The sequence below is a fragment of the Athene noctua genome, chromosome 1 (genome assembly GCF_965140245.1).
Source record: "Athene noctua chromosome 1, bAthNoc1.hap1.1, whole genome shotgun sequence".
NCBI lineage: Eukaryota > Metazoa > Chordata > Aves > Strigiformes > Strigidae > Athene > Athene noctua.
In genome coordinates, this window is record NC_134037.1 from 262,385,336 (window position 1) to 262,412,733 (window position 27,398).

The 27,398-nt window shown below is 50.6% G+C and overlaps 1 protein-coding gene across 2 annotated transcripts in view; it reads left to right on the forward strand.

The window, feature by feature from the left end:
- Positions 1 to 13,747: 13,747 nt before the first annotated feature.
- The window catches only part of MAP6 (microtubule associated protein 6), a 46,311-nt gene continuing 32,660 nt past the window's right edge, over positions 13,748 to 27,398 (forward strand). For both annotated transcript variants that reach the window (XM_074918784.1, XM_074918794.1), the window contains exon 1: positions 13,748 to 14,573. In XM_074918784.1, coding sequence (XP_074774885.1) covers positions 13,846 to 14,573 — 728 coding nt within the window. In that variant the 5' untranslated portion in view covers positions 13,748 to 13,845. The remainder of the gene's footprint in view (positions 14,574 to 27,398) is intronic.

Here is a 27,398-nt window from a genome sequence, read left to right on the forward strand (position 1 = left end):
CCGCCCGCATGGGGAGGAGAGGAATGCTGTTGGGAAGTGTCACTGACTTTATGCCAGTGTGACTCACCACGTGGTTAAACTCTGAGGATTTCATGCTTTTATGACCCAATCTGGGAAGTAAACTCCCTTCAGGGCCCAATCCTCCCTCCAAGTGCCTGCCTCTCAAGTTTTGCAATATTTCGGTGTTTGCAGAGAGGATGAGGCATTTGTGTGTGCCAGACAAACTTTATTTTCCCCATTCCCTTACAAACCATGGCAGGAAGGGACAAGCAGAAGGGACAGGCACAGGCAGGCCAGTTGTGTTTGCAAGCGATATGGTGTGGGTGGGTTTTGGTCGCAGCCAAGGAGGTGGGCAAACACCAGGAGGGTGTTTCACTGCTGAGCATGGGGGTACACAAGGGACCTCATGCCTCTGCCAGGACCTGGATGGATGGATGGATGGATGGATGGATGGATGGATGGATGGAGAAAAGTGTCCACATGCATCCTTGCACACATTTGTGTGGGTGTATAAAGGAAATGCTATCTCCCTTTTGCATTTCTACCGCCAAGCAGGGACACGGTCTGAACCTTTGCCTAGTCATATGCAAAGAGCTGCAATTTACTGAACGGGAAAAAAAATCAGAAATTTGGGGAAAAATTCCTCAGGGAACTGACAAGCCGCTCAGGTAAACAAAGAAATCATCTTGTGAGAGACCTGAGAAAACCAAGGGTCTCGCTGTAACCAGGATACAGAATAATACCACTAACAGACTGAATTAAATAATCCGATCCACTGCTAAAGGACCGGCACACACACAAAGGCATCACTCGCTTGTCTAAGGGGCATTTCAAATCCCCAAGATCACCACGGCCAAGAATTACAGAACAAAACTGAAAACAACCCTTGGCAAAAGCAAATCAGAGGTGTTAGCTGAAAAATAATCCCTCCTCTTTGTCAGGCCCTAGGAAGACGCTGGGCTAGGCGGAATTTACATCTGTTAGACTCCATTTTCCAGAGTCACTAGAAACAACAGGGCTCTGGTAAAATCCCAAGGGCTCTTTTCTTAAAGACACCGGTTGCTTTGAGTTGAAACTGGCTTTGATTTCACTTGAACCTCTCCCCATCCTTTGTCTTCTGCTACAAATGTCGAGACCCTGTCTGCTTTGAGAAAGCAAAGGAGGCTTTTAACTCTTTCGGCTCTGTTGCCTGGAGACGAGATGTTTCCTGGTGACCAGAAATTTCCAAAATGCTGTGAGGAGATCTGCAGGTCCAGGGCTTCTGCTCTTTCTGGGCTGTGCAATCCCCAGCACGGTCAGGGAAGGGGGAATGCATGGTGTGACCAAGAAAGTCCTTGCAGGGACATCCCTGGTCCAGAGATGATGTTTCAAGGTGTTTTCCATCCTGTAGTCTTGTCCTTGTTGGAGATGAGCCATGCCAGGGAGTTCTTTTGTTTTTTTGCTAGTGCAAAGGGTCACACCTGAGCCCTGAGGACACCTGGACACGTGGGAGGTATTTTCAGCTCCCAGAAAATTCAGACTAAGCCCTGGAGCAGTTGGAACCAGAGATGGTTCCCCAAGCAGTGGTATTGCAAAGAGTCCCAGGTCCTTGCTTGTGGCTTATTATGACAATATTCTGGATTTATTAGGAACGAGTCAGATCCTTGGAAGAGCTGACGAAAGAGTGAACCAAGGCTCAGTTGGGTAATAAATATTTATGTCCTTTTCTGCTGTGCATATGCAATTTTCTTGACTTCCTTAAATCAGGAGAGAAAAATACCTACTTATGGAGGGCTTTGAAATCTCCTGTTTAAATTAGAGAGGGATCAGAGATTTCTAGATAGTCAGGAGGAGCCGAGAAAGATGCATCTCCTTGCTGTGTGTAGCTAAAATAAAATCTGAGGCTTGTCTTAGGGAAGAGCAGAGCTGTTCCTCTGAAGTACTAAACTAGCTAAGCAGTGTGTGACATGCCCAAACACTGAGCCCCGATCTCTACAGCCTACACCCTGCTACCCAGGTCAGCCTTATGCACCTGGTGGTCTTGGCTACCAACAGATGGTTGAATCAAGAGGTAAAAGCGAGTGCTGCCAGATATCCTGAAGCCTTCAGGCTCTACAGACCTCATCCAGCCCCGAGCTGATCCTTCCCCACCTTAGAAAGCATTCAGGGCCCCTATATCCTCAGCCTCCTCAGATACTTTGGAAATGAAGAAAAAAGCAACCATGGTCAATGTATTTCTTGTCCTTGAAATCTTTGTGGGTCTCCCAGGCTTCAGGCAGGGCTTGTTTTCACCCACACCTTACTAGTGCCCACAGGGCAGTGATCCCTCACTCCATCTTGGCGCTGGAACCAGATTGGGCTCCTCAGTATCAGGCAGAACATTGCAGATGGGGGTGAGCCAGTGGGGCCACCAAGGTGGTCAGGGCTCGAGCTTGGGCTGTGCGGGGAGAGGCCGAGAGCTGGGTGTGCACAGTGGGAGTGAGGGCAGAGAGGGTTTATACAGCTTTCTGCAGCTCCCTGCTGGGCTGGTAGAGAGAAGACAGAGACTCAGAGATGCCCAGTGAAGGGACAAGAGATGACATTCCAAGCTGGGACAAAAGAAATTCCTGTAACGTACAAGGAAACATGTTTTTTCCTTATGAGAGTGGTCAAACCCTGGAACAGGACTCTGAGGGCAGGGAGGAATCTCCATCCTTGGAGACAGTCAAACCTCACCTGGACGTGACCATGAGCAACTTGATCTTGTTGGCCTTGCTTTGACCAGGGGGCTGGAGCAGAGACCCCAGGAATCCCTTCCACCCAAACTCACTCTGTGATCTCCCCTGGCTTTCAGCATCTAAAGGTTGGATGCTGAAGTCCAGACTACGCAGCTGAGGATCCCTTCAGAGTCACAGCAGGGAACACAAACCTCCACCATGAGTTTATCTAACTTATTTTAGCTGTCTAACTCAGAAAGAGACAATTTTCTTTCTGAAGTGTTGGGATGTCTCCAAGGAAGACTTTAATCTAACAGGAGGGGTTGAGGGGCAGGAACTTGAAAGGCTTATTTTGGCCCAGTTCAGCACCTCAGACTACACCCAAGCCTCAGACAGACTCATTTCTCTGCAGGGAGCCATCTCTGAAGGTCTCACCTTGCTCTTTGCCAGTGACATTGTCCTGCTCTGCTCCTTTCCTCTCGATCTCTCTTTCTGGCACTGTCTACATTTTGGCAGGCACTGCTTTGCAGATAGGTCCTGGTCTCATCATGTCCAACCCTATCATTACTAAAGGGTCTTGCTACTGTTCAAACATCCTTCACAACTCTTAACAGTCACGGGATCATCTTTGAGGATTGGACTAAAATAAAACCAAAACCCAACCTCATGATGGAGCTAGGCTGTTACAAAACCCATCAGGTCAAAATAGGAAGAAGGGCTTTACCTTTACAGTGACTTCACGTGGGTCTGGGCTGGAAATGGAGCGGTGAAGGGTCATCCTGCTGTGTCTGTGGGAGAGCACCACGCCTTGTGGAAGTGTCCTTCCTCTGGAAAGGAGCCATGCTATGGGTGTAATCTTACATCGCGTCTGTCTTTGTAGTATCACAATCCCCATCTTCCCTGCTTGGGAGGAAGTGATTATACGGGATGGGAAGGATTTCTACTGGGAAATGAGAATATACAGATTTATTCCAGGCTTTCCGTGTAGCTTTCAGCAAGTCATTCAACCTCTCCCTGTCAGGACATGAGTGATGATTTGCTATTTGAGAGCAATGGTAACAATGGAGAAAACTTCACGGGCCCTTAGATGAACGTCTCCATGGTGGGACCTTGTGAGAGACTGAAATGTCAAACGACTGTCTCAAAGCTTGCTCGTGTCTGTGCAAACCTCAAGGACAAGCTGTGGCCTTTGGATCAGTCTAAGGAGTGTCACCCAAGGAAGCAGAAGTGTATTGAAGGATCCACCCCCACTTCCTTGCAGTTGCATTGTCAGACTCCTTAGATAAGCCTCAAAGGGGGAGATGTGGACTGAGTGAAACCAAATGTTTATCAGTGGCTCCATCCTGTAGCCATATGTGACTCGATTGCCTACGCCAGGCACCATCCATGCATTGCTAAGGAACTGATAAGAGGCCAGCATTTCTGCAGCAAAAACCTGTGGGACCAGAGGAAAAAAAAAAAGACAACAACTAAAGGTGGGCAGATATGCTCATCAGCTGATACGATGAACTTAAAAGGCAACAGAAAACTTTGCTTCGTGTGCACCCACCACCAAAGTACTGAAGACTGAGGACCAGCAGGACGCTGCTGGATTCATGGTGATGACTCTTCTTGCGACTCTGTTCCGCATGCTTGCTTGATTTCTGTCTTTTCCTTCCTTTCCGTCCTATCGCTACCCCTCTTCACTTTTAATAATAAAAACTGGTTTGGGTGTATGGCATTTGACCTCAATTTGTGTCTCAATCTTGCTCTTAGGATCATACTGAAACCTCCCCTGACACTGGATCGGGACAGACCTACCCACAAAAAGGCCTATCTAATTTTTCTCCCAGCTGCATGTTTCTCTGGTCCCTTTTGCATTTCCCTTCTCTTGTTCTTGTTGTTGATTTGGGTTCCAGTTGTGGATAGATGAGGGTGGATGCTCTCCTTAGGAGCATGGGATGAGAAATCATCACTGAGCTGCCATCACAGGCATGGGACCGCCCAGCGCTGGTCACTAGCCATCCCTACAAGTCCCACATTAGCACCTCCTGGGAAATTTTGCTGCTGTTTAATTTACCCTTGTTGCTTAATTCTCACCTCCGTGGCTTTTAAACCTCCTTTTTCTCAATTTTTTTGGTAAGTTTCTCACCATTTCTCCTTATTTCCTAACATACTAGGGCACTTGCACACATGTGGCCCATGATAGAACTACATTCTTCTTTGGCTTTTCCCTCCTCAGGTATTTATAGTCATTTATCCAACCTCCTATGGTTTGCGCTTAGTCTGGGAACATTAAGTTCCTTTAATCCCTCAATAGGTTGTGCTCTGTAATCCCTTTATCAGTGGCCCTTGCGAGACTCAGCTGATCAATGTCCATCCCTGAGTAACCCATAAAGCCCTGAGTCACCAAGCTGTAGGCTTGGCAAGTCACCGAGCTTTGCAAGTCAGCGCGGCGGGGCACTGCCCACGAGACTTCATGAGTGGAGCAAGTTGCACATGGAGACCTGGCCATGCTCCAGGACTGGGGCTGAGAAGGCCTAACACGGAGGAGCTGAAGGGACACATGCAAGGGACACGTATGGGAAGCCAGGACACGGCATGGCTGTCCTGCTTTGCCCTGACAGAAGCAGCTGGTCGCGGCTCCTTGTCGAGTCCATTGTTGAGGCCCCACCACACGTAGAGGCTACGGGACTTGCTGCCCCATCAGAAGACCTAGAAGGTCTCTCCAGATCACTGCTCCTCTCTTCCAATCATAGATAACTCTCTTTTTTTTCCCCTAAAGCCTCTCAGTCATTCACATGTTCTCCTAGAGCTTCCCACCAAACTAATTTCCCCTCCAGCAGGCAAAATTATCAGAAGGAAACCGAAGGTACCTTTATGGTGGCTGTCCAGTGTTTTCTCTGAGTCCCGTTCCTCGCTGACCCATCACTCCACCACCAGTAAGTGTATCTCCCCTGCGAGGTCCTTCTTACTGGGGATATTCCCACCACACCAAACCTTTGTGATACCATTTCACCAAGCCTGATCTTTTTCAGTCCCCAGCTCTGGGTAAGAGCATGGGTGTGGGAGAAGACCACTTCTGCTTACTGCTTCTTTTTTTTTTTTAATGCAAACTCTTTCAAAATACGGTCTTTCAGTTTTTACTCCCCCTTCCATCTATTGCAAAATCACTTCTTCTGGAATCTGGCTGTGTTACACCAGTGATTTTTGTTGCAGAATTTCATGTCCTTCAGAGCACTTGAATTATTAGTCAAATTCTTCTTTTCATGCACTTCAATTACTCTCTTTATGCAGCACTCTGATATGGATTTTCTTTGGCTCCCGTCCCATTTGGCCTTGAAGCACTCTCCCAACATACATGAATCATAAACAAAGCTGACAAGGAAAACAAGAACACCCCAGGCAGATCCTTGTTCCTGGCACTTGTGTGTGATTATAAAATGTTTTAAAATTTGAGAAGACACTATAAATCCCCTGTAAGTTGCCACTCACACTGTTGTCACGTTCTCTCATCCGTGGTGATGCATGTTGGGGACAAGAGCAATTCAGACAAGCGTCTGCTGCACAGATAATGCCTGCAAAGCTGTTTTGAGTGCCTGGGACAACCCTGCCGTGACAAGGACACAGAGGCAGCGGTGCTGTGGAAGATAAATATAGGTAAATAGAACTTTCCTTCATCTGACTGGGTAGTGTGGAGTTGAACACGCTTCACCAGAGGGTCTCCAGGTGTGATCCAGGTCTAGCTTTAGAGCTGGAGACTCACCTACCTTTAGCCCATGAAGCTGATGTCCGGGGTCCCTCTACAATGGAGGAGAAAAGGCTCCAAAGGGCTTATACCAGCCCCACCTTGTTGTGATTTTTTCATTCATTTTCACTTCATTACGGCTGCTGGTGATGATCTCCTGGGAAAAAATGGGATAAGTTGCCATCCCCTTCCTCTGACACTCGTGGGGAGGTCGGTGTTTAGCCAGGAGCCAGGTGCCTCCTTTTGAGAGGGCTACCACTGTATAGAGGGTTTTTTTCTAAATAAAACCCCCTTCCCCTCCTATAAGGTCTTGAACTGAGATTTGCCACACCGTTCCTACAATGCCATAACATTATTTCCTACAAAAATTGGTGGATAAACGCGTACGGGGCGGGAAGGGGAGAACGTGGACAGACAGCACGTGAGGAAATGTCAGTTGGTGGTCAGAGAAAACAAACCGATCCCTCTTCATCAACAGATCCAGCAGAGAGAAACATAAATCTGAGCAAGTTCTTACAGTGGCAGCCCCCATTTGCGTCGTCTAACCGGTAAGCATGGTCTTCACACTGTCATAAAATACAGGAGAGACAATCAAACCTGCCCCCAGGTGCTCTCCAGTAGCTTAAGCTTGACTGAAAGGCATCCTGGCTTCTTCATCTGAGGGTGCCAGGAGAAGATTCACCAGGTCCCCTATAGCTCAGCTCCCCAAACATCCTGGTTATCATTGCACGGGGGGTGCTGGGAGCTATTCCCTGCCTCCACACCGGCGGATCCCAGCGTGGATGGGACAGGGAAGCGTTGCCTGGGGGTCTACCCAAAGTCACTGGTGATTTTGGGTGCCGCAAAAATATCAGGCTTGCTCTGGTTTGCACCCCACCATGGTGCCCTTAGCATCACGTGAAGTTCTGGGCAGGATTGTGCCCCAGACTGGGACAGTCCGATGCCGAGTGACACCCGTGTCCTTGGCCATCCCCAAGACCAACGTCCCACCACGTGGCGTCACCCTCGGCTGTGGCCTTTTCCCAGAAGATGCGGGAGAAGGAGAAATCTCTTCCTGCTTTCTGCTGCAGTGCCTGTAATTTAAACACAGAGACATTTTTATTTATTTAACTCCCATCCTCTCAGAGAGAGGTTTGCAGCCAGCAAATCAATTCGGCTGATTAGAGCTAATGGATTTTACTTGACGTAAGCGATTAAATTATTTCCATAGCTGATTCCTGAAAGTGAATGAGCGGCCATGCTTCAAGATTTATATATAACTATATGTTTCACTGCGGGAGATGCTAAGCAATTTTTTTTCATTCTGCAGCTTCTAACTCCATCCAGGTCTTCCTGGTATCTGCAGAGCAGCAAAGAGTCTCCTGATGCTGCAAAACCTCACAGAGCAGTTTTGCCTGTGTCTTTTCTTACAAAATAAATTAAAATAAAAAAAAAAAAAAAAAAAGATGGGTAGTGTATGACCGAGCATTTCAGGTGAGATGTTGCAGGTGAGGGAAGCTCAGAGAACGATTCAGAACCACTTTGTGCACGTGCAAATCCCTGGTCCCCAAATGGGTGCAAGGTGAAGGACTCGAGCGTGGCCGGAGAAGGGCAACGGGGCTGGGGCAGGGTCTGGAGCACAGGTCTGCTGGGGAGCGGCTGGGGGAACTGGGGGGGTTCAGTCTGGAGCAGAGGAGGCTGAGGGGAGACCTCCTGGCCCTCTGCAACTCCCTGCCAGGAGGGGGCAGAGAGGGGGGATGAGTCTCTGGAGCCAAGGAGCCAGCGCCAGGCCCCGAGGGAATGGCCTCAAGCTGCCCAGGGCAGGGTCAGGCTGGCTCTGAGGAAGGATTTCTGTGCAGAAGGGGCTGTTGGGCGTTGGAATGGGCTGCCCAGGGCAGGGGGGAGTCCCCGGGATCCCTGGAGGGGTTGAAGAGTCGGGCTGAGCCAGCGCTGAGGGATCTGGGGGAGTTGGGAACGGTCACTGTTGGGTTGATGGTTGGACTGGAGGAACTTCCAGGCTTTTCCAGCCCAGACGATTCTGTGATCGTGTGATTCTGTGTGCTGTGCAAACCCCGGCGTGCAGGGCTGGGACACCAGAACGGGAGCTGTTGCAGTGGGTTTGGATGGGCTCACACCCACCAGGAACACACTCATATATTACCTCCCCGTTATATTAAGGGCAATTAACTACACTAATCACCCTTATTTCGGCAAACCCCGAAACAGCAAAGTGGATGCAAATCAAAATGTCTTCTGCAGGAAACACAAGCACGTAAAGGGCCTGTGACAGCTTCAGATCTCAAACCAAGACGGGTTTTACGCCCTCAAAAATCACTGTGGAAGCTTTGAAATAAATGAAATTACAGACAGCATTTAAAAATAAGGACATCCTTAATGTTGACCAGCCAGCAAGCTTGATCCCGTTGCAACCTTTTGATTGCACATCTTCCTTGCAGACCTCAGGTCACCATCATAAGGTGATGCTTTTCCAGTTTTCCTTGTTGCTGTTGCCTTATATATATATATATATATATATTTTTTTTTTTTTTTTTAATACCACAGTCTATTGGATGGGAAAAGCTGTTTGCCATCATCCTGGGCAGAAATCAGCCAGCATGGAAATACAGGGCTGGGTGACACCAGGGGACAACCTGGATGATCCAACAACGGTTTCACGTTCTGCAAAGGGTTAAGTGCGGTGCAGCAAGATGCCTTTATAATACTGGTTTTAAGGATAAAAAAAATCAGCCTAAACAGAGATCAGCACATCTCCAGCACGCACCGTATTACAAAAGCCGTATGTGGTGCGTTGATGCCCCAGAAAATGGGTTTGGTCCCAACCTGAGAGATACTGAGGAGCTTCCTAAATCTTTATTTATAATTCACCCTTTTAATTGCGCTGGATGGAAGATTAGGGATGATATAATCCCTGTGGACAAAGCAATGCCTGGTATAGCCACCTCGAGCTGTAATTTTTATATATATATATTTTTATTTATTTTTTTTTCCAAAGGCGGCTCTTTCCTTCAGCCATTATCAGCGAGAGCTCCGATGCCACCCCTGAAACGAGTTTCCACAATTTACCTACAGGTACGACTGAAATTAAGCAAATCAAAGACAAGCAAAATAACCTTCCGGGTCCAAAACTCAATAAAGGGGTGGCAAAACCTTGGATTAAAGAAACAATCCCAGCAGGAGGAATCCTGCTTTTCACCGCACTCCCAGCAGCTGCAGTTTTGGGGAATTTTTTTTTTTTTTTTTTTTTTTTTTTTTGTAAATCATTATTTGAGGACGAGGCACCGGGATCACTTCTGTTTGGGGTTTTTTTTTTGGTTTTGTTTTTTTTTTTTTGAAATATGCTCCCAGTGGGAATTCTGGCAGTGCAGCCACGCTGGTGAATATTTGATAGCTTCGAGTCTGGGGTTCCTTCACGTGGGTAGAGCAGAAGGTGGACGCAATGAGGCTGAAAACGGAATTTATTGGGTTCAGAGAAAAAAGAAAAAGATGCGGGCAGGGAGGGAGGAGGTTGGAGGGGAGAAGGTGGAGGTGAGGGGGGGAAGGAGGGATTTGGGGTGGGAATCCACTCAGGGAACAGGAGTTAAGAGGAGCTGTCGGCTGGGCCTTGCAGCAGAGGAGGGTTTGGGGTGGGAAATACGGGAAAAAAAAAAAAAAAGTCAAAATAAAATAATTACACGTGTGTGCGCGTATCTGTGCACGCGTGTGTGCGTTTGGCTTCAGCCCTAAAAACCCCACAGGGAGAGGGGTTGAGCGGGCTGGCAGTGCAACAGCTTGTGGGATCTCTGCGGGTGAGTGTGCGCACACGTGTGTGAGCGCACACGTGTGTGTGTGTGTGTGTGTGGGCACATATGTGCCTGCACATCTGTCCGTGTGAGTGTGTGGATCTGTGCACACGGGGGGTGTGTGTGCGTGTAAAGGTTTGTGTGCGTGGGTGCATGAATGTGTGTGTGCATGTACACGTGTGCGAATAGCTGCGTGTGCGTGTGTGTTATCTATGTGCAAGTGTGTGCATGCACATGTGTGTGTATGTGCATCTGAGGGCGCATCTGTATGCAGGGGTGTATGTGCGGGTGGGTGTGCATGCACAAGGGTGTGTTTGTGTGTGCACGAGTGTGGCTGTGTATGCATGTGTATGCTGCACACGTGTGTGTGTGCTGGTGTACATGTGAATACACGCCAATGTGCCGGCTTGCGGTTTTGTTTGCATGCGTGAGGGGGTGTGTGCGTGTGCAAATGTGTATGCACACACGTGTGTGTGTAAATGTGAACCTATTAGTGTGCGTGGGGGGTGTGCACGTGTGTGTGCATGAATCTGTGTGTGCAGGTGTTTGTCCATGCGTGTGTGTGAAGGTATGCAGCTCTGCATGTGTGTGCATGCACATGTGTGTGCACCTGCATGCATACATTTGTGTGTGCCCACATCTGTGTGTATGTATGTACATACGTGTGACTGTCCACGCATCTGCGTGTTTCTGCGTGTGCGCACGGGCATGTCTTGTGTGGGCATGTGTGCACATGCGTGTGCATGCAGGTGGGAGCATGCATGTGTGTGCATATGTACATGCATGTGTGCATGTGTGTACAGGTGCGAGTGTACATGCATGTGTTTGCATGTTCATGCGTGTGCATATATACATGTGCATATTTTTGTGTGTGCGAGTACGCACATGCATGTACACATATGTACAAACATGTTTTTGAACGTGCATGTGTCTGCAAATGTGTGTATGCGTGTGTGGTATGTGTACCTGTGTGAGTGCACACGCGTGTGGATGGAAACATATATGCATGCAGGTGTGTGCATACACATGTGTCTTGCACATGTGTTGGCATTCATGTGCCTGCACATGTGTGTGCAGGTGTGAGTGTGCATACATGTATGTGAAAGTGCATGTGCACATATGTGCATGCATGTGTGTCTGTTTAAATATATCTTTGCACGTGTATTGCACATATATGTGCAGGTGTGTGTGTGACCTTGTACATGCATGTTTATGCAGGTGTGTGTGCACATTGAGTGTGCATGTGCATGTGTGTGGACATCTGTCCACGAGTGCTGTGGTGCCTTTGCGTGCGTGTGTGCGTGTGTCTGCATGCACGCAGCTGTGCATGCTTGTGTGTGTGCATGCGTGTGCACGTGTGTTCATGTCAGTGCATGTATGCAATCGTACACATGTGTGCATGCGTGCACTTCTGCATGTGGGCACATGTGTGTGTGTGCCTGTGTGTGAATGCGTGCATGGGCCTGTTTTGCGTGCGTGTCTGCCTGTGCATGTGTGCATACTTGTATGACCATGTCTTACATGCATGTGTGCAGGTATGTGCCTGTGCATGTGTGTGCATCCATGCACAGATGAGTCTTACACATGTGTGTGCGCCTGTGTGCATGTGTGCTCATCCATGCAGGGGCATGTGTTACACGTGTGTGTGCATGTGTGTGTGCATACGTGTGCATCCACGCACAGGTGCATCTTACGTGTGTGTGCCTCTGTGTGCATGTGCATCCATGCGTGGGCATGTCTTTCGTTTGTGTGTGTGTGTATGTGTGTGCATCCATGCACGGGAGTGTCTTACATGTAGGTGTGCCTGTCTGTGTGTGCATGTGTGTGCAGGCAGGCACGGGTGTGTCTTACATATGTGTATGTGCATACATGTGCATCCATGCACAGGTGCATCTTACATGTGTGTGTGCCTGAGTGTGTCTGTGCATCCATGCACGAGCATGTCTTACATGTGTGTGCACGTGTGTGTGTATGCGTGCAAGTGCAGTCATTCAGGGACGTGTCTTATGTTTGTGTGTGTGCATATGTGTGCGTCCGTGCACAGGAGTGTCTTACGTGTGTGTACATGTGTGTGCATGCATGTGCATCCATGCAGGGGCATGTCTTGTGTGTGTGCCTCTGTGTGCCTGTGTGTGCATCCATGCACAGGCGTCTTACATATGTGTGTGTGCGTGTGTGTGCGTGTGCAGACATGCAGGGATGTGTCATGTTTGTGTGTGTGCATGCATGTGCATCCATGTACAGATGCATCTTACATGTATGTGTACCTGAGTGTTCATGTGCATCCATGCACGGGCACGTCTTACATGTGTCTGTATGTGTGCGTGCATGTGTGTGCATGTGCATGCATGCGTGTCCATGCACAGGCTTGTCTTACGTGTGCGTGTGCGTGCATGTGCAGGCATGCAGGGACGTGTCTTCTGTTTGTGTGTGTGTGCATACATGTGCATCCATGCACGGGCGTGTCCCACCTGTGTTTGTGTGAGTGCGTGCACGTGTGTACATGTGTGTGCATGTATGTGTGTCCATGCACAAGCGTGTCTTACATACGTGTGTGCATGTGCAGGCACGCAGGGACTTGTCTTACATTTGTGTGTGTGCACATACATGTGTGTCCATGCACAGGTGCCTCTTACATGTGTGTGTGCCTGTGCGTGCGTGTGCATCCATTCATGGGTGTGTCTTACATGTGTCTGTATGTGTGTGTACACGTATGTGCATGCGCATACATGTGTGTCCATGCACAGATGTGTCTTACTTGTGCGTGCATGTGCAGGCATTCAGGGACGTGTCTTCTGTTTGTGTGTGCGTGCATACATGTGCATCCATGCACAGGAGTGCCTAACCTGTGTTTGTGTGCACGTGTGTGCGTGCGCATGCATGTGTGTCCATGCACAGGCGTGTCTTACGTATGTGTGTGCACACGTGTGTGTGCATGTGCAGGCATTCAGGGACATGTCTTCTGTTTGTGTGTGCGTGCATACATGTGCATCCATGCACAGGCGTGCTTAACCTGTGTTTGTGTGAGTGCGTGCACGTGTGTGCGTGAGCATGCACGTGTGTCCATTCACAGGCATGTCTTACACATGTGTGTGCACACGTGTGTGTGCATGTGCAGGCATGCAGGGACGTGTCTTCTGTTTGTGTGTGTGCATAGATGTGAGTCCATGCACAGGCGTGCCTAACCTGTGTTTGTGTGCATGCGTGCACGTGTGTGCGTGCGCATACATGTGCGTCCATGCACAGGTGTGCCTAACCTGTGTTTGTGTGCGCGCGTGCACGTGTGTGCGTGCGTATGCATGTGCGTCCATGCACAGGCGTGTCCCACCTGCGTGTGCGTGCCCATGCAGGGGCATGTGCTACATGTATGTGCACACATGTGCACCCATGCACGGGTGCGTCTTACACGTGTGTGTGCCCGTGCGTGTGCTCACATGCGTGTGCAACACACACCCCCCCTCCCCCGGGTGCCCGCCGAGGCCACGCCCCCAGCCTCCAAACCCCGCCCTCACCCACCAAGGCCACGCCTCCCCTCCGAGGCCACGCCCCCTCCGGTGCGGCGCTGCGCTGCCCTGCGCGGGTCCGTGCGCTGCGGCCGCGGGGTGCGGGTGCGGCCGCGCAGCTTGCGCGGGGTGCTGGGGGGGAGGCGGGCGCCGCCGCCGCCATGGCGTGGCCCTGCATCACCCGCGCTTGCTGCATCGCTCGGTTCTGGAACCAGCTGGACAAGGCGGACATCGCCGTCCCGCTCGTCTTCACCAAATACTCGGAGGCCACCGAACACCCCAGCGCCCCCGCGCATCCTCCGCGCCCCGCCGCTCCCATCGACACCCAGCCGGGCGGTGAGGCGGGGGGCGGAGGAGGCGGGGGGGGGGGTGGGGGGGAAGCGGCTCCCGGTCCTGCCCGGCCCGGCCCGGCCCCGCACGCCTCTCCCCCGGCCGACTCGGTGATGCGCCACGACTACAAGCCCTGGAAGGTGCAACGCCCGGAGCCGAGCTGCAAACCCAAGAGCGAGTACCAGCCCTCGGACACCCCCTTCGAGAAGGAGACGCAGTACCAGAAGGATTTCCGTGCCTGGCCCATCCCCAAACGGGGGGACCACCCCTGGATCCCCAAACCGGGACCTTCCCCCGTCCTCGCCCTGGAGCGCGCTTCCCCGGAGAAAACAGCCCAGGAGAAGCGGCGGAAGGGTCTCCCCGAGAAGAAGGAGGAAGACCCCGAGGCGGAGGATGAGCAGCCCAAGGGGGTGCGGCCCGGGGATGGGCGAGAGAAGGGGAGGAAGAAGGAGGAGGCGGGCGGGCAGCCGCCGGACGCGGGCAGGGGCAGGGCGGCCGCCGATGCTCTCAACAGGCAGATCAAGGAGGAGGTGGCGGCGGGGGTCAGCTCGTCTTACAGGTGAGAAACACCCCCCCACAGCCCCCCATCCCGACCCCCAACCCGCCAGCTCCTCGCCAGCCCCTCTCCGCTCCCCTCTTTGCCCATCCCCCGGAGGCACAGCCCACCCTGGGCGAATAAGGCTTTGATTTTTTTTTTTTTTTTAATTATTATTTTTTGGGGGCGGGGGAGGGAGTGTTTGCTGATTTGCCCGGGGGGGGGGGGGGCTGTCCTTAAAATTCCCCACCCCTCTGGGTGTTGTTGGGGCGTGGGTAGATGCTGTGCAGGTAGTTAAATACACGGGGGCTTTTTATCGGGTGGGTTTGCAGCAGGATTGAGATTGTGTGTGTGTCCGTCCCCCCATCCCTCCAGCACCCCAAAATTCAGAGACACCCACCACCTTGGCTTTCGGCAGAGGGAGGTTTGGGTCCTTTCCCCAGGTTGCCGCTGGTCCTTTCCCAGCGCATCCCTGCCTCCCTTGGGGTGGCCAACCCGAAGGACCAGCACCCCGAGGGTCCCACGAGTGAGTGGGGTGCCCCACGCGCAGGAGGCTCCCCCAAAACACCCCAAGCCGGTAGCGTCCCCAAGACAAAGCGTCCTGGGGACGCGTCGGGATGCGGGTGACACGCGTCCTAGGCCGCTTGGGTGGGGCAGCCTTCGGATGCTGCCATGTTTAACGCGGCGCGGCTGGGGGTGGCACATCCCTCTGTGTGTGTCTGTGCCCCCCCCCCCCCATCAATAAGGGTTGCCCTTATTTCACCCCAGGGAGTGACCCCCGTTTGGGATTCGGAGCACGAAACTCCTTGCTGCGAGCTGCTCTTGTTGTTTCTCTCAGGGTGAAAGGGGTCGGATGCCTTGGGAATGCAAAACAAAAGTGATGGAGGGGGTGGCTGCCCTGCGCCTCCATGTGCAAGGAGGGTTTGCTGCGATTGGGTTTTCCAGAGCTTTCCTTGGCAGAGCCCACCGCCGCCGAGGCCGGAGCGGAGGTGGCGGAGAGCAAAGCTGGGGTTTGTTGTGATCAAAGTGTCATCGCGGCCTTTTTTCCTTCTCCCTCTACCCGTGTGAATGCTCAAGTCTTTGTGCCGTTACACTATTGACGGATTTTCTTCCCCAGGGGGGGGTTTAGAGGTGACACCCTGCCGTCAAGACAGGTAGTAAATTCATGCAGCTTTAAAATGAAGCTGGGTTTTGACCCCTCTGTCCCACCGGTGGCTGGGTGGCACAGCAGAGCTGGCACTCACCCCCTTTCCCATGTCCCTGGGAGGGAAACAGTTCGAGCAGTGAGATTTTGATTTTTGCTCCGGTTCGGCATCAGCTCTGGCTGTTGCTGGGGATGTGAGTGATGCTGCGGGCTCAGGTGCATTCAGGTGTGACGGTGTGACGGTGCGTTGGCTGAGATGCCAGAAAATGGCCGGGGATTTTCAGGGTCTCTGTTTTGCAGGGAGGGAGGGTGTGGGGAAAGGGTTTTCCAGAAGTGACACAGTCCTGTCACCTCTTTTGGCCAGCCGTGATTTTTGACTCAGCTTTTTCATCTGGTCATCTTCCAAGATCTGGGCTTATGTCAGCGACGGCAGGACTAAAGCAGAAAGCTCTGTCCTAGAGCTGTTGTGTTGCTCTCTTTCACTGCTCCAAAGGATAATCAGACTTATTTATTTGCATATTTAATTGCAGATTGCTCACCCTCCTGTCTGCTCCAGCAAATTCATACAGCCACCATCACAGCGGGGTGGACTGTGCTGAGTTTCCTCCCCAAGCAAAGGGGTTGGGTCAGCTCAGATCTTGAACCCAAGAGGAACCTGAAGGCTTCAGCTCTGCTTCTGTTGCTCCTCAGCTTTCAGGACACCCTTAGGGCTTTTTTTTTCCCTTTACGTCCTTATCTGCTCTCCCACTTCCACGCTTTTTCTTCCTTGCAGCATATTGCAAGAGAAGTGTTTGCTCCGATGCTCAAGTCCTGGAACATAAGCGCCTCTTCATTAATGCATAAGTGATGTTGTGGCTAATTGTTCTCATTTTCTGTTCAAATTAGGCATCTTTTAAAGTGTTGTTTATTGTTTGGGTTCTTTTTAAAAGCCAAATTCTCCAAATCCTCATTGCTGTCAAGAACCTCGCTGCTCACAGGAGGCCCTACTGGGTGGGTTTCGAACATCTCCAAGGATGGAGACTCCACAGCCTATTTGGGCAAAACTTTTGGGCCACCCAGCAGCCAAAATTATCTTCTAGTGACCTTTTGCTAGAGAGGAGCAAGGATGGCTCACGTAGGGCTTGTCCTCCATGGCCTCTGCTGGGCTTGTGCATGGATGAAGGCTCGTTGACAGCAGAGGACAGGGGGAGATTCCCTTACAGCCCTCTGCCACCACTGCACATCAGCGTAATGTGATGCTCCAAGGCTTGGGGAACAATTCCTTGGTGACACCGAAGAGCACACCCGTAATCCTTTTTAAACTCGCTCTGTTCCCCTGAGTGTTATTTCCAGGTGACGGAACAGAGCATGGGATAAACAACTCGCCCAAGGTCATCAGGGAAGCCCGTGCTGAAGGGAGGAATTCCCTTTTCTCTCGGTATAACCTCTTTATGCCAAAACGAATTAATATTGCAGAGACCATGTACCTGTGGCCTCCTTCCAGGTCTGCCCAGAGCTACAGAGCAGAGGTGATGCCTGGCAGTGATGGCCATGGTGGTAGGATGAAGGGTAACGGTTCTAAACTGTCAGAGGGCTGATTTAGATGAGATCTGAGGCAGAAATTGTTCCCTGTGAGGGGGGTGAGGCCCTGGCACAGGCTGCCCAGAGAAGCTGTGGCTGCCCCCTCCCTGGAAGGGTTCAAGGCCAGGTTGGACGGGGCTTTGGGCAACCTGGGCTGGTGGAAGGTGGCCCTGCCCGGGGCAGGGGGTTGGCACTGGATGATCTTTAAGGTCCCTTCCAACCCAAACCATTCTGTGAGATGATTTGTTTATATTAACGTTCTAACCCAGAAGCCCTCAGCGAGACCAGAGCAGTTAGGGCAGGGCTGTGCATGACTGCAAGAGACTCCCTGTGCCCAGAGATCCTACAGAATAAATAGGATTTATTTATATTATTTATATTATTCATCTTCATATTATTTGCCTTTACATTACTCATCTTTTTATTTATATACATTTATTAAATATTTATTTATCTACAGGATTTATTTATGTACTAACGCCCAAATAAATTCCCCTGGCCAACCAGGGGAAACAGTGGGAAGACATCTTCATTTCTAATGGTTTCCAAAAGTGAAGTGACTTCCATGGCGAGATCTGGTTTGAAGCTGCTGACAGCAAGGAGGTTTGAAGCTGATCGGGTCCTACATGATGGCACCTGCTTGCCAGTTAGTGCCCTGTGACTGCTCCTCTTTGGCTGTGGGGAAACTTGAGGCAGAGGTGCTGTGTGACCTACCTGAGCCCCCACGGTGTGTCTGTGCAGGCTCAGGGTGCAGCTCTGGGGCATCATCCTCCTGTTTGCTCTTCTGCTGGGGTCAAGGTGCTGGAAGCCAGCGCTGTGACCGGGTGCGATGGAGGTTTCCAGCACTGAGGTGCTTGTTGCCTCAGTTTCCCTCCCCAAAGCATGTGCTACCCAAGCAGCGCTACAGGGGCAGGTTGCATCTCCCTTCACCCCTTTCTTCTCTTCAGTCCTGCTTCTTGTGGTGGCCTCTGGACCCTGAGGGACCAAGTAAGGACCAGGGCATCCTTCAGTGAGTTTATGTGCCTAGACAGGAGTCGGGACCCAGCCTGGGGGCTTTGCAGCTTCATGGAAAGCTGTTGCTGCTGGACAGAGCCTTTTCTTGTTCAATTATCTGGTGTCCCATGAAGGATCTGGTGATGTCATTGGGGGTTTTCTCTGTATCGGGCGCAGAGGTGGCCCTGGTGACAATCCTGGAGGGACTGTGCCTCCTGAACTCCTGGATGGCATGGGCAGAGCTCTTCTCCCCGCTGCACCAAAGGATGGAGGGGGCTGGTGTTGACCCTGGGGGTCTGGGAGCAGAGGGAGTAGGTGATACAAGGTGCAGACAGTGGTGTTTGGCCGTGGAAGTGGAATAATTAGAAGCACATTTGACAAAAATGAAAGAATGAATGAATGTTTTCCGGTTTTGTTTGAAAATGATGGAAAAATGGTAGAATTAGGTGTTTCCTGGGTGAGTTTATTCATTCTTTGTCTTGCATTCTTCTCTTTTTGTTACCTTTATTCCCTGAAGGAAAAAAATATAAAAGGGAAAGGGGAAATTTCACCCTTTTTGCAGTGGCAAAATGAGTGCTAAGGTGAGTTTTCCCCAAAGAAGTAATATTGCATAAACCTAGGTTTCATCCGAAAAGAGATCTTTTCTTTAGCAAAGCAATTTTTTTTTTTTTTTTTCCCCCACCAATTTCCTTCCCTGTCAGAGGAAACAAAACAAGAAAGGCTTCAATGGAAAATTTTGGACTGCCTCTAGTATTAATGAATTGCCTGTTGCTAATGTTCTGTCATTCATCTCGAGCCCTGGAGGTACTAAAAGATGTGGAGCAAATGAGAGTTTGTAGTAGCTATAGAGATGAATGAGTCAGTGCTGGAGACCTGCTGTGTGTTTTTCTGAGATACAGAGGAGATAATTTAGGGAGGGGTGTCCACGCAGGAGGGCTGGAGCAAGCTACAGCAGGGCAGGGAATTCATGGTCCGTCGTTCTAGTTGTGGAAATGTAGGGCTGGAAGGGTCTCCTGAGATCGTCTGGTCCGCATCCCGTTTCTGGGGAAGGGGATGATATATCTAGACTCCACCAGGTTGATTTTATCTACCCTATCCTTAAAAATCTCCAGTGGAGGACATGCCCCACTTGGTGAGACGCCCGGTAACACTGCTCATACTGTCAGATCTGCCAAACTTGGTGGGAAATTTTCCATTGCCTTCTGAAATTTCGGATCCGATCCATAGGCTGGGCTTGTATTAATAAATGAAACAGTTCCAGGACATGTTCCCAGGCATGGGGACATGATCATTTACACTCTTCAGTTGTTGAAACAGTCCTCAGCCTGCTTCCCAGGCTGGGTTTGGGCGTGGGTATGAGCCAAGAATGGATCCCGACAAGCAAGATTGAGTGCAACCACCTTGTTTTGGGGATTAAAGGGGTTTAATAGTGTGAGTGTGGGCTATCCCAGGCTTCAGCCCCAGAGAACATTCCTGGGCAGATTTAATTTCCCAGTGTCATTTCAGCTACGAACTCCCCGTTTGGATGACAGTGTCATTGAAGTAACCCATGTGGGCAAATGGATCCAATTTTGCTCGCAGCTATGAGGAAAGGGGCGGGATGTTTTCTTCCATCCAGAAAAGGCTGTTCAAAGGGGTGTTCAGCAGCTCTGGCTAAGGCTGAGCTCTGGCTCAGCAGTTACTCGACACGCACCTTTAGCAGCAGGAGGAGACACGACCTCTGCTGATATGAGCGTGTGTAATACCCATGAGTAGAGGGAACTCTTGTATTTACTAAGACACGAAGAGGATGGAGATGGGTGTTGCAGACAGGCAGCTCTCCTGCCACGCTCTGCATCTTGATCTCCTCTGGATATAGTCTACCCACTGAGAAAGGGTCTTGGTACTGTCTCCAAGTTGGAGATACTTGGTGTTATCTCCAAGTTGGAGTATTTGCCAACGTATTTCCTGCACTCTTATTAAGATCCAGCTCCAAAAGCCAACTGGGAGCGGCTCAGCAGTGTAGGTGGTACCGGATTTTGCAGCTTTGGCTGTGTGCAGGCTGGGCCTGGGCTGTGTGTGCTGTAGGACGAGGTTGAGCAGAAGGAAGAGACAGAGGTGGCATTCAGGTGATGGAGTCAAGGTACTTGAGCTCCTCAATGTCCTCTGCTCCTGCTCAGCTGTGTCACCTCAGCAGGGACTTTTAGGCACATGGGACTGGATGGGACCCTCTGAACCAGTAAGTCCAGTTATTTAATTGGTTGTTTAGTCTTTACAAGTAACACCCTGAGGCTCTGTCTCAGAAAACAAGGGAATTTTTACTTGCACGATGCCAGCTGGAAGGGTGTAGCAGGACCTCAGTCTCTGGTGGTTTGCAACCATCATCTCATTTCCAGTCTGAGTCAATGGACAGGCTATAGTTTGCTGTTTTGTTAGCACTGGGTTACTTAGTGCTTTTCTCCTATCTGGAGGTCTCTGCTCGGTGTCTCCAAGTACTGTACGACGTCGTTTGGGTCTGTGGTGAGCAAGTCAAAGCTTTTTTCCTTTTTACTCCCTGTAGCAGCCATTTCTCTCTCACTCTTCCTAGATGAAATGACTGGTTCTTAAACACAGATGTCCTTTGGAGATGAGGTCCCCATTTCTACTGAGACTCACATGTCCTGTTTGTGGGCATCATGGATACATTATGAATCCTGCACCCTATCACAGAATCACAGAATCATCTGGGTTGGAAAAGACCTTGAAGATCATCCAATCCAACTATTAACCTCACACTGACCATTCCCAACTCCTCCAGATCCCTCAGCACTGGCTCAGCCCGACTCTTCAACCCCTCCAGGGATCCCGGGGACTCCCCCCTGCCCTGGGCAGCCCATTCCAACGCCCAACAGCCCCTTCTGCACAGAAATCCTTCCTCAGAGCCAGCCTGACCCTGCCCTGGGCAGCTTGAGGCCATTCCCTCGGGGCCTGGCGCTGGGGCCTTGGCTCCAGAGACTCATCCCCCCTCTCTGCCCCCTCCTGGCAGGGAGTTGCAGAGGGCCAGGAGGTCTCCCCTCAGCCTCCTCTGCTCCAGACTGAACCCCCCCAGTTCCCCCAGCCGCTCCCCAGCAGACCTGTGCTCCAGACCCTGCCCCAGCTCCGTTGTCCTTCTCTGGCCACGCTCGAGTCATTCAATGGCCTTTTTGGGGTGAGGGGCCCAAAACTGAACACAGTAAACACAGTAATCGAGGTGCATAACCAGGTATGTAACCTATGGTAACCAGGTGCATAACCTGTGGTAACCAGGACCTCCGTGTTGTTCTCCTTCTTAGGCAGTTACATCCTTGGAGCTCCCATCCCATAGTAAAATATCATGGCGATTAGTACCAAGCCTAGAACTTAGTACTAATAATTTTCATCCCATTCTGAACACAGCAGTCAAGGTCAATCCCTGTCTTCATCTGTGATACCCTGATCTTCTTCCGTATTGGTGCTGCCTACAATGTGTTGTTAGGAGGTCACATCAGTGTTGCCCTATTTTTTTTGTGCCAAAGTCAACCTTAAAAATGTTAAACACTGCTAACCTCCTTCCAGGCTGCAACTCAGCCTTTCAGCGCTCATCACGGTCATTTCCCTTGCCCAGTTTCTCGTTGTGCTGATGTTCACTGGCTTAATTAATAATTTCCCACGTGGCCCTGTATCAAATGTTTTACGGCAACCAGATAGATTTCCACATTTCTTTTGTCTGCTAAGTCAGTTATCTTATCAAAGGGCATGTCAAACATCTCTCCTTTTCCCCCTCTGCTCACTGCCGTGTCTGTTTAGACCACCAGCTTCTCCTGGATGCAGGAGTAGGTGCTGTAGAGCAGACCCCACTTTCCTTTGGCAGCTTCCAGCTATGCTCTAACACAATAAATAAAGAGGAGCAGGATCAGATAATTTAGACACCAGGACTTTCCCTGTCTTTCCTTTGCCAAATAAATCAAAGAGCCGTCGTAAATTTGTCTTCTCTGACATTCAGAGCCTGAACTTTGCTTTTGCTGTCTCCTACCAGCTGGACAAGCCTTTACTTTCTGAGTACTTCTGCACTCTGTCCCACGTCGATCTTGCTTTTCCTTGCTCTTAGCTGAATGTATTCACAGCACTAATGCTGATATCTTCAGCTAAGCCTTGCTGTGCCGGGGCAGGAGCGTGGATGCTGTCCTGGCCAGCAGCACCAGGCAGGAGGGGGAAGGCAGTTTTAGGAAGGTTTTATAGGATGAAAGTTTTATTTCTCTTGATATATAACTCAACATTGTGGGCAACCTTTATATTTTTGTATTATATACACACGCACACACACACAAACCAAACGGTTCACCAAGTTACTGCTTTAACCTCCAACTTGTCTCTCCAAGTCCGACATTGCAGGTGTTATGCAGTGAGCACATTTTGCTTTCTATTAATAACTCCTTTTGCTCAAACGGTGCCTTCACCTGAAGGGACCCCGTGGTGCTCTGCAAACACGGTGTGTGTACGGAGAGAATTCTGCTGCTTTGGGGAACTGGCTGCGAGCTGTGCTGTTGAGACTATAAAACGGGGTGTTTTGGTGCTGGGAAGGTGGGGAGGCTGATTTTTTTTTTTTTTTTTTTTTTTGTTATTATTTTTTGTTGCAGCTGTAATTCAGTTTTGGAAAGGAGGATGCATTTGAGGGATATTCTCAGGTTGATGGGTGGGTTTGTCTGAAACGATGTGCTGCTCGTGCCTGGAAAGAAGGGGGCTGGCTCCCATGGTAAAAATCACTGCAGCTCCTGTAACACAAGCAGAATTTCCTGGGGGTGAGGGTACGATCCATGTCCGTGAGGATGCCAGCTGCACAAAAAGACACCTTGAAGAGGGGAATTTAAGCAGTGGTCCTAGGGGAGCAGCTTGTTTCAGGAAGCACTTTATACAGCTGTGCAGTAGAGCAGGGAAGGAAATATGCCTGCTTCACGGCCCGCCTGGGATGAGCGGCTGGGGATGGTGCTGTGTGGTGCAAAACAAACAGGTGATGAGCAGCGTGCCCCGTGCAGGGGTGGGCTGGCGTTGGGGTACAGCCCAGGGACCCCACATCCCCATCTGTCTCCATCTGCAGGGACTCACCAGGGTCTCTCTTCCAGCCTGCAGTTAGGAGCACAAAATAATATCCCTGGTGAGGATTTTTATTTATCATTTTATTATCGGAGCATCTCCCAACTTGTCCTTGCTGCCAGCAGATTTGTAAAGCCTTGCTGTTTGGCTGGTGTGTGGTTGCTTAACACCAGGCTTTACAGTCATCTGGTTTTAACTCTAGAAATACCAAAACGGAGCCATAAATGAACCATTTTGGCATTGGTTACTCTGTCTCCACTGTACGGGCAAGGAAATCCAGGCTGTTGTGAGCCACGGACTGGCTGCTGACAGCTCTGCATCCGTTTGTAGGACTCTGGCTGAATGCAGTCGGATTTATTCTGCATGGCAACATCCTCCCCATGTCAATTAGCTCTTGCACGGTGTTTATCCGCCCAACCGTGCAGGTGCCGTCTTGGAAAGTGGCCAGAGATTTCTCGCTGAAATACTTTGCAAGGTCGCTGGTGCCCTGCTAATGTTGCTTGGCTGCTGCTTTTCTTTTCTGGCTCTTTGAAAGGGTTAAAGGTACGTGGGGCTCTGCAGGTGCTTTGTTGCTTATCCAGCTCAATAGGGGAATAAAAATGAGGGTGTTTAAAGAAAACAGTGGCCTTCTGGAGTGGAGCTATTTATTAACTGGAAATAGCAAGGTTGTTCTGCTCGTATAAATCAATAGGGCTATTCCCAGCAGTGCTGGGGTTGGCACAGGGGTCTTGACTGAGCCCAAAGCCTAGCTCAGCTGTCCTTCTGTCCCCAAAGCCCTGCAGGACCAGCATGTCACAGAATCCCAGAATCATGGAGGTTGGAAAAGACCTTGGAGCTCCTCCAGCCCAACCATGAACCTCCCCCTGACCGTTCCCAACTCCCCCAGATCCCTCAGCGCTGGCTCAGCCCGACTCTTCAACCCCTCCAGGGATCCCGGGGACTCCCCCCTGCCCTGGGCAGCCCATTCCAACGCCCAACAGCCCCTTCTGCACAGAAATCCTTCCTCAGAGCCAGCCTGACCCTGCCCTGGGCAGCTTGAGGCCATTCCCTCGGGGCCTGGCGCTGGGGCCTTGGCTCCAGAGACTCATCCCCCCTCTCTGCCCCCTCCTGGCAGGGAGTTGCAGAGGGCCAGGAGGTCTCCCCTCAGCCTCCTCTGCTCCAGACTAAACCCCCCGGTTCCCTCAGAACTCTGTCGTCTTGCAGGATTAAAAGCTCGTACCTTGGAGCTGACGTCTCAGATTTTCTTCCCCATGCTCAGCCCAGTCACTTTTCTTGCACAAGGTATGAGCAATATGCTTCTTGTGCGACTCCCGTGTGTTAGGGCTAGCTGTCAGTTAAATGATGCTTAAGTGCAATTAATTATTAGGTGAATTAGTTAATGTTTTCTTCCACTTTCTCTTTTTTCTCCTGATTCCTTCCCATTAAATCCGCTAGAGAAAGTGTTGTGGCCACACAGGTGGAGGGGAAGATGGGCAGAGAGTTCATCTCCCAAAGAAAGGGGAATCCAATCTATTTCTTCCAAAGCAAGGATAAGCAGACATCTTAGAAAGCACACATGTTTTGGAGAGCTGGACAGTTTGGGTTTTCCAGAAATCCAATTAGACCAGCTAAAAACTTGGCTTTGGGAAGGTTGGAGCTGGCCGGGCCAGTGGGTTGCAGTAAAAAAATCTCAATTTTGTGTCTGGATGCGAGGTAAATGGCAAGAGGAGAGGTTATCCAGGTGCAGGGGGAGGAAATTCTTCAGGATCAGCCCTGACTGCTGAGCTTCAGGCTTCCTCCCACATTTCACTTTGCCTTTCACCTTGAAGGAGGCTGTGCATCTGCTCTCAGGCAGGCAGATTTCCCTGAAAGAAATCACTGCATCACGCTCTGATGGGCTGGAAACACAGGCAGGGACGTGAACCCTGACTGGTGACATTCCCAGATTTGGGCAGCAGTGGGGCTGATGGTTGGTTTATGGCTTGAGACCTTCAAGGGGGAGCTGCAGGTGCCCTCAGGGTGCCATTTCACTGCGAAGGGGGAATCTCTTTCTTTTCTCACATCTATTTTGACTGTGGAGCTCCCAAGCCCCAGCAGGAGGTTGAAAGAACGCTCAGCATCTTGCAAACTCTTCTGCAGCCAGAGCCACGTGTCACTGCCAGTGCAACAGAGCAAACTATCACTGAAGTTCCCAAAACTAAGGGTGGAATTAGCTGCAAAGGTCTGATTTTTCCACTTTGCTGGATTTGTGGAGGCCAGCATGCTGGGTTGCAGATCAGGACTTTGACCATGCTTTGTACTCTCGTTATTTAGATATAGAATGGGTGTGCGGAAGGTCTGAGGTGGGGGAAGAAGGGAAAGATCTGAGGTTGCAAGTGCGAGGTCCTGTGAAGGTATGGAAAGCCCTGGGTTGGGTTTGTATGGGGTGGACGCGCCACAGCTGGGTGACAGCCTCCTTGCCAGGTACCCAGAGCATCCAGGGGATGAAGGCACCGCTCTCAGCTCTCAGCCGAGCTTGTCAAGCTTGTCGTGGTGTCAGCCAGTAGCTATGGCAACTCTCACGGAGGATTCCCGGGGAGGGATGTGTTGGCAAGCAGCCTGGTGGAGGGAGGACACAAGGAAAACCACGTGTTCCCTCCCGGGAGCTGGGACGAGTTTCGACAGCATCGTCTGTGCAGAAAGCCCAGGGAGATGCTGTTGTTGAAAATTGTGGTGCTTTTTCCTCTATCGGTGGGGTAAAAGCCTCTGGCAGCGCTGTGGCATTGGAACGAAGCTTGGTGCAGGATGCTATAAAGGGAAAGGTGATTTTCTTCTGTCTTGTGGAAAGGCTTCTGCAGCTCTGGATAGCCCACGAGGCTGGAAGGGTCTGCTGCATTCTGCCGGTCTGATTTCTGGGGTGACGTAGAACAGGTTATTTCAGCCATCAACTGGCTCTAGCATCTCCAGAAAGCCAGCCGACCTTCAGGAGAGATGCAAAGGTCCATTGCTTGATCCTGCCCCAGAGCATGGGCTGAATTGGATAGTTTTTAAGGTTCTCCTCAGTCCCATTTGCCATGATTCCCCTTCTTGCTTGTTCTGGGCCTGCTAACTAACATACTGATCCTTGTCCATGGTGGAAAAAGAGGTTTCTCTTTTCTGGCCAGTTGTGATCTGTCTCCCACTGGCTGCTCTGAGAGCTGGAAACCCTCAGAAAACACCAGCACGTGTGTTGGCTTAGAGGATGTTTTTCTAGTTGAGCTCCTGCTGGTCCCTCAGTCATGTCTGAAGTCTTGGTAGCACTTTTGGTCAGCTTTTGCAAAGCCTAGCTCATGGATTTCAGTGGTTATGGAGGCCCTCAGCTTCAGTATAGACCAAGGGTCTTGCAGGGCGGTGCAATGTGTGAAGCTGGCAGTGAACAACTGGAAAATTTTTCCTTAAACTCAATGTGCCATTGCTGTGAGTTGCAGCCAGGTGTGCCTGTCCAGCCCTTCCTATCTCAATGTTTGGTCTTCCAGAGGCTCTTTAGCATGTCTAGTTGTCTTTCGGTGGTGACATACACATTGTCGTCTTCTTCTGTTGGAGAGGAGGGATGCTCCCAAAAGCTAATGCTGGGATCTGGCAACCAGGGTTTTGACCATGTTACACCGATATTTGAAATGGAAATTGGATGGGAAGCCAAACTGGATGATGTGTAAAACTGGAAGGGAGTGAGGACATGGTGCTTCCACATGAGACTTTTGACATGATGCAAAACAGGGGGAAACAAAGGTGTTTGTGTTGTTATTACAGCACGGAAGGGGCTAGGACGTCTGAAGGTGATACTGTATAGGCCACTTTCATAGCCTCTTTCCTCTGCTGTCGGCGGGAGATATAAGCACTGATAGAGGATGTATTTTATTTTAATCTATCAAAATGCTTGCAAACAACACTGACTGATTTAACCTAGTCCCTGTTCTGGATTTCAGCAGACACCATGTTCCAGCCCCTATGTATATTGCTCGGTGTAAGACCAGAGTCTGGTCGTGTCCAGGTTTGGGGCTATGCCCTTGGTGTGGAAGCTGCATGGGTGTGTTACACAGAGGGTGAAATGAGGGCAATCACCGTGGCCCTGATTGCTGTGCACACTC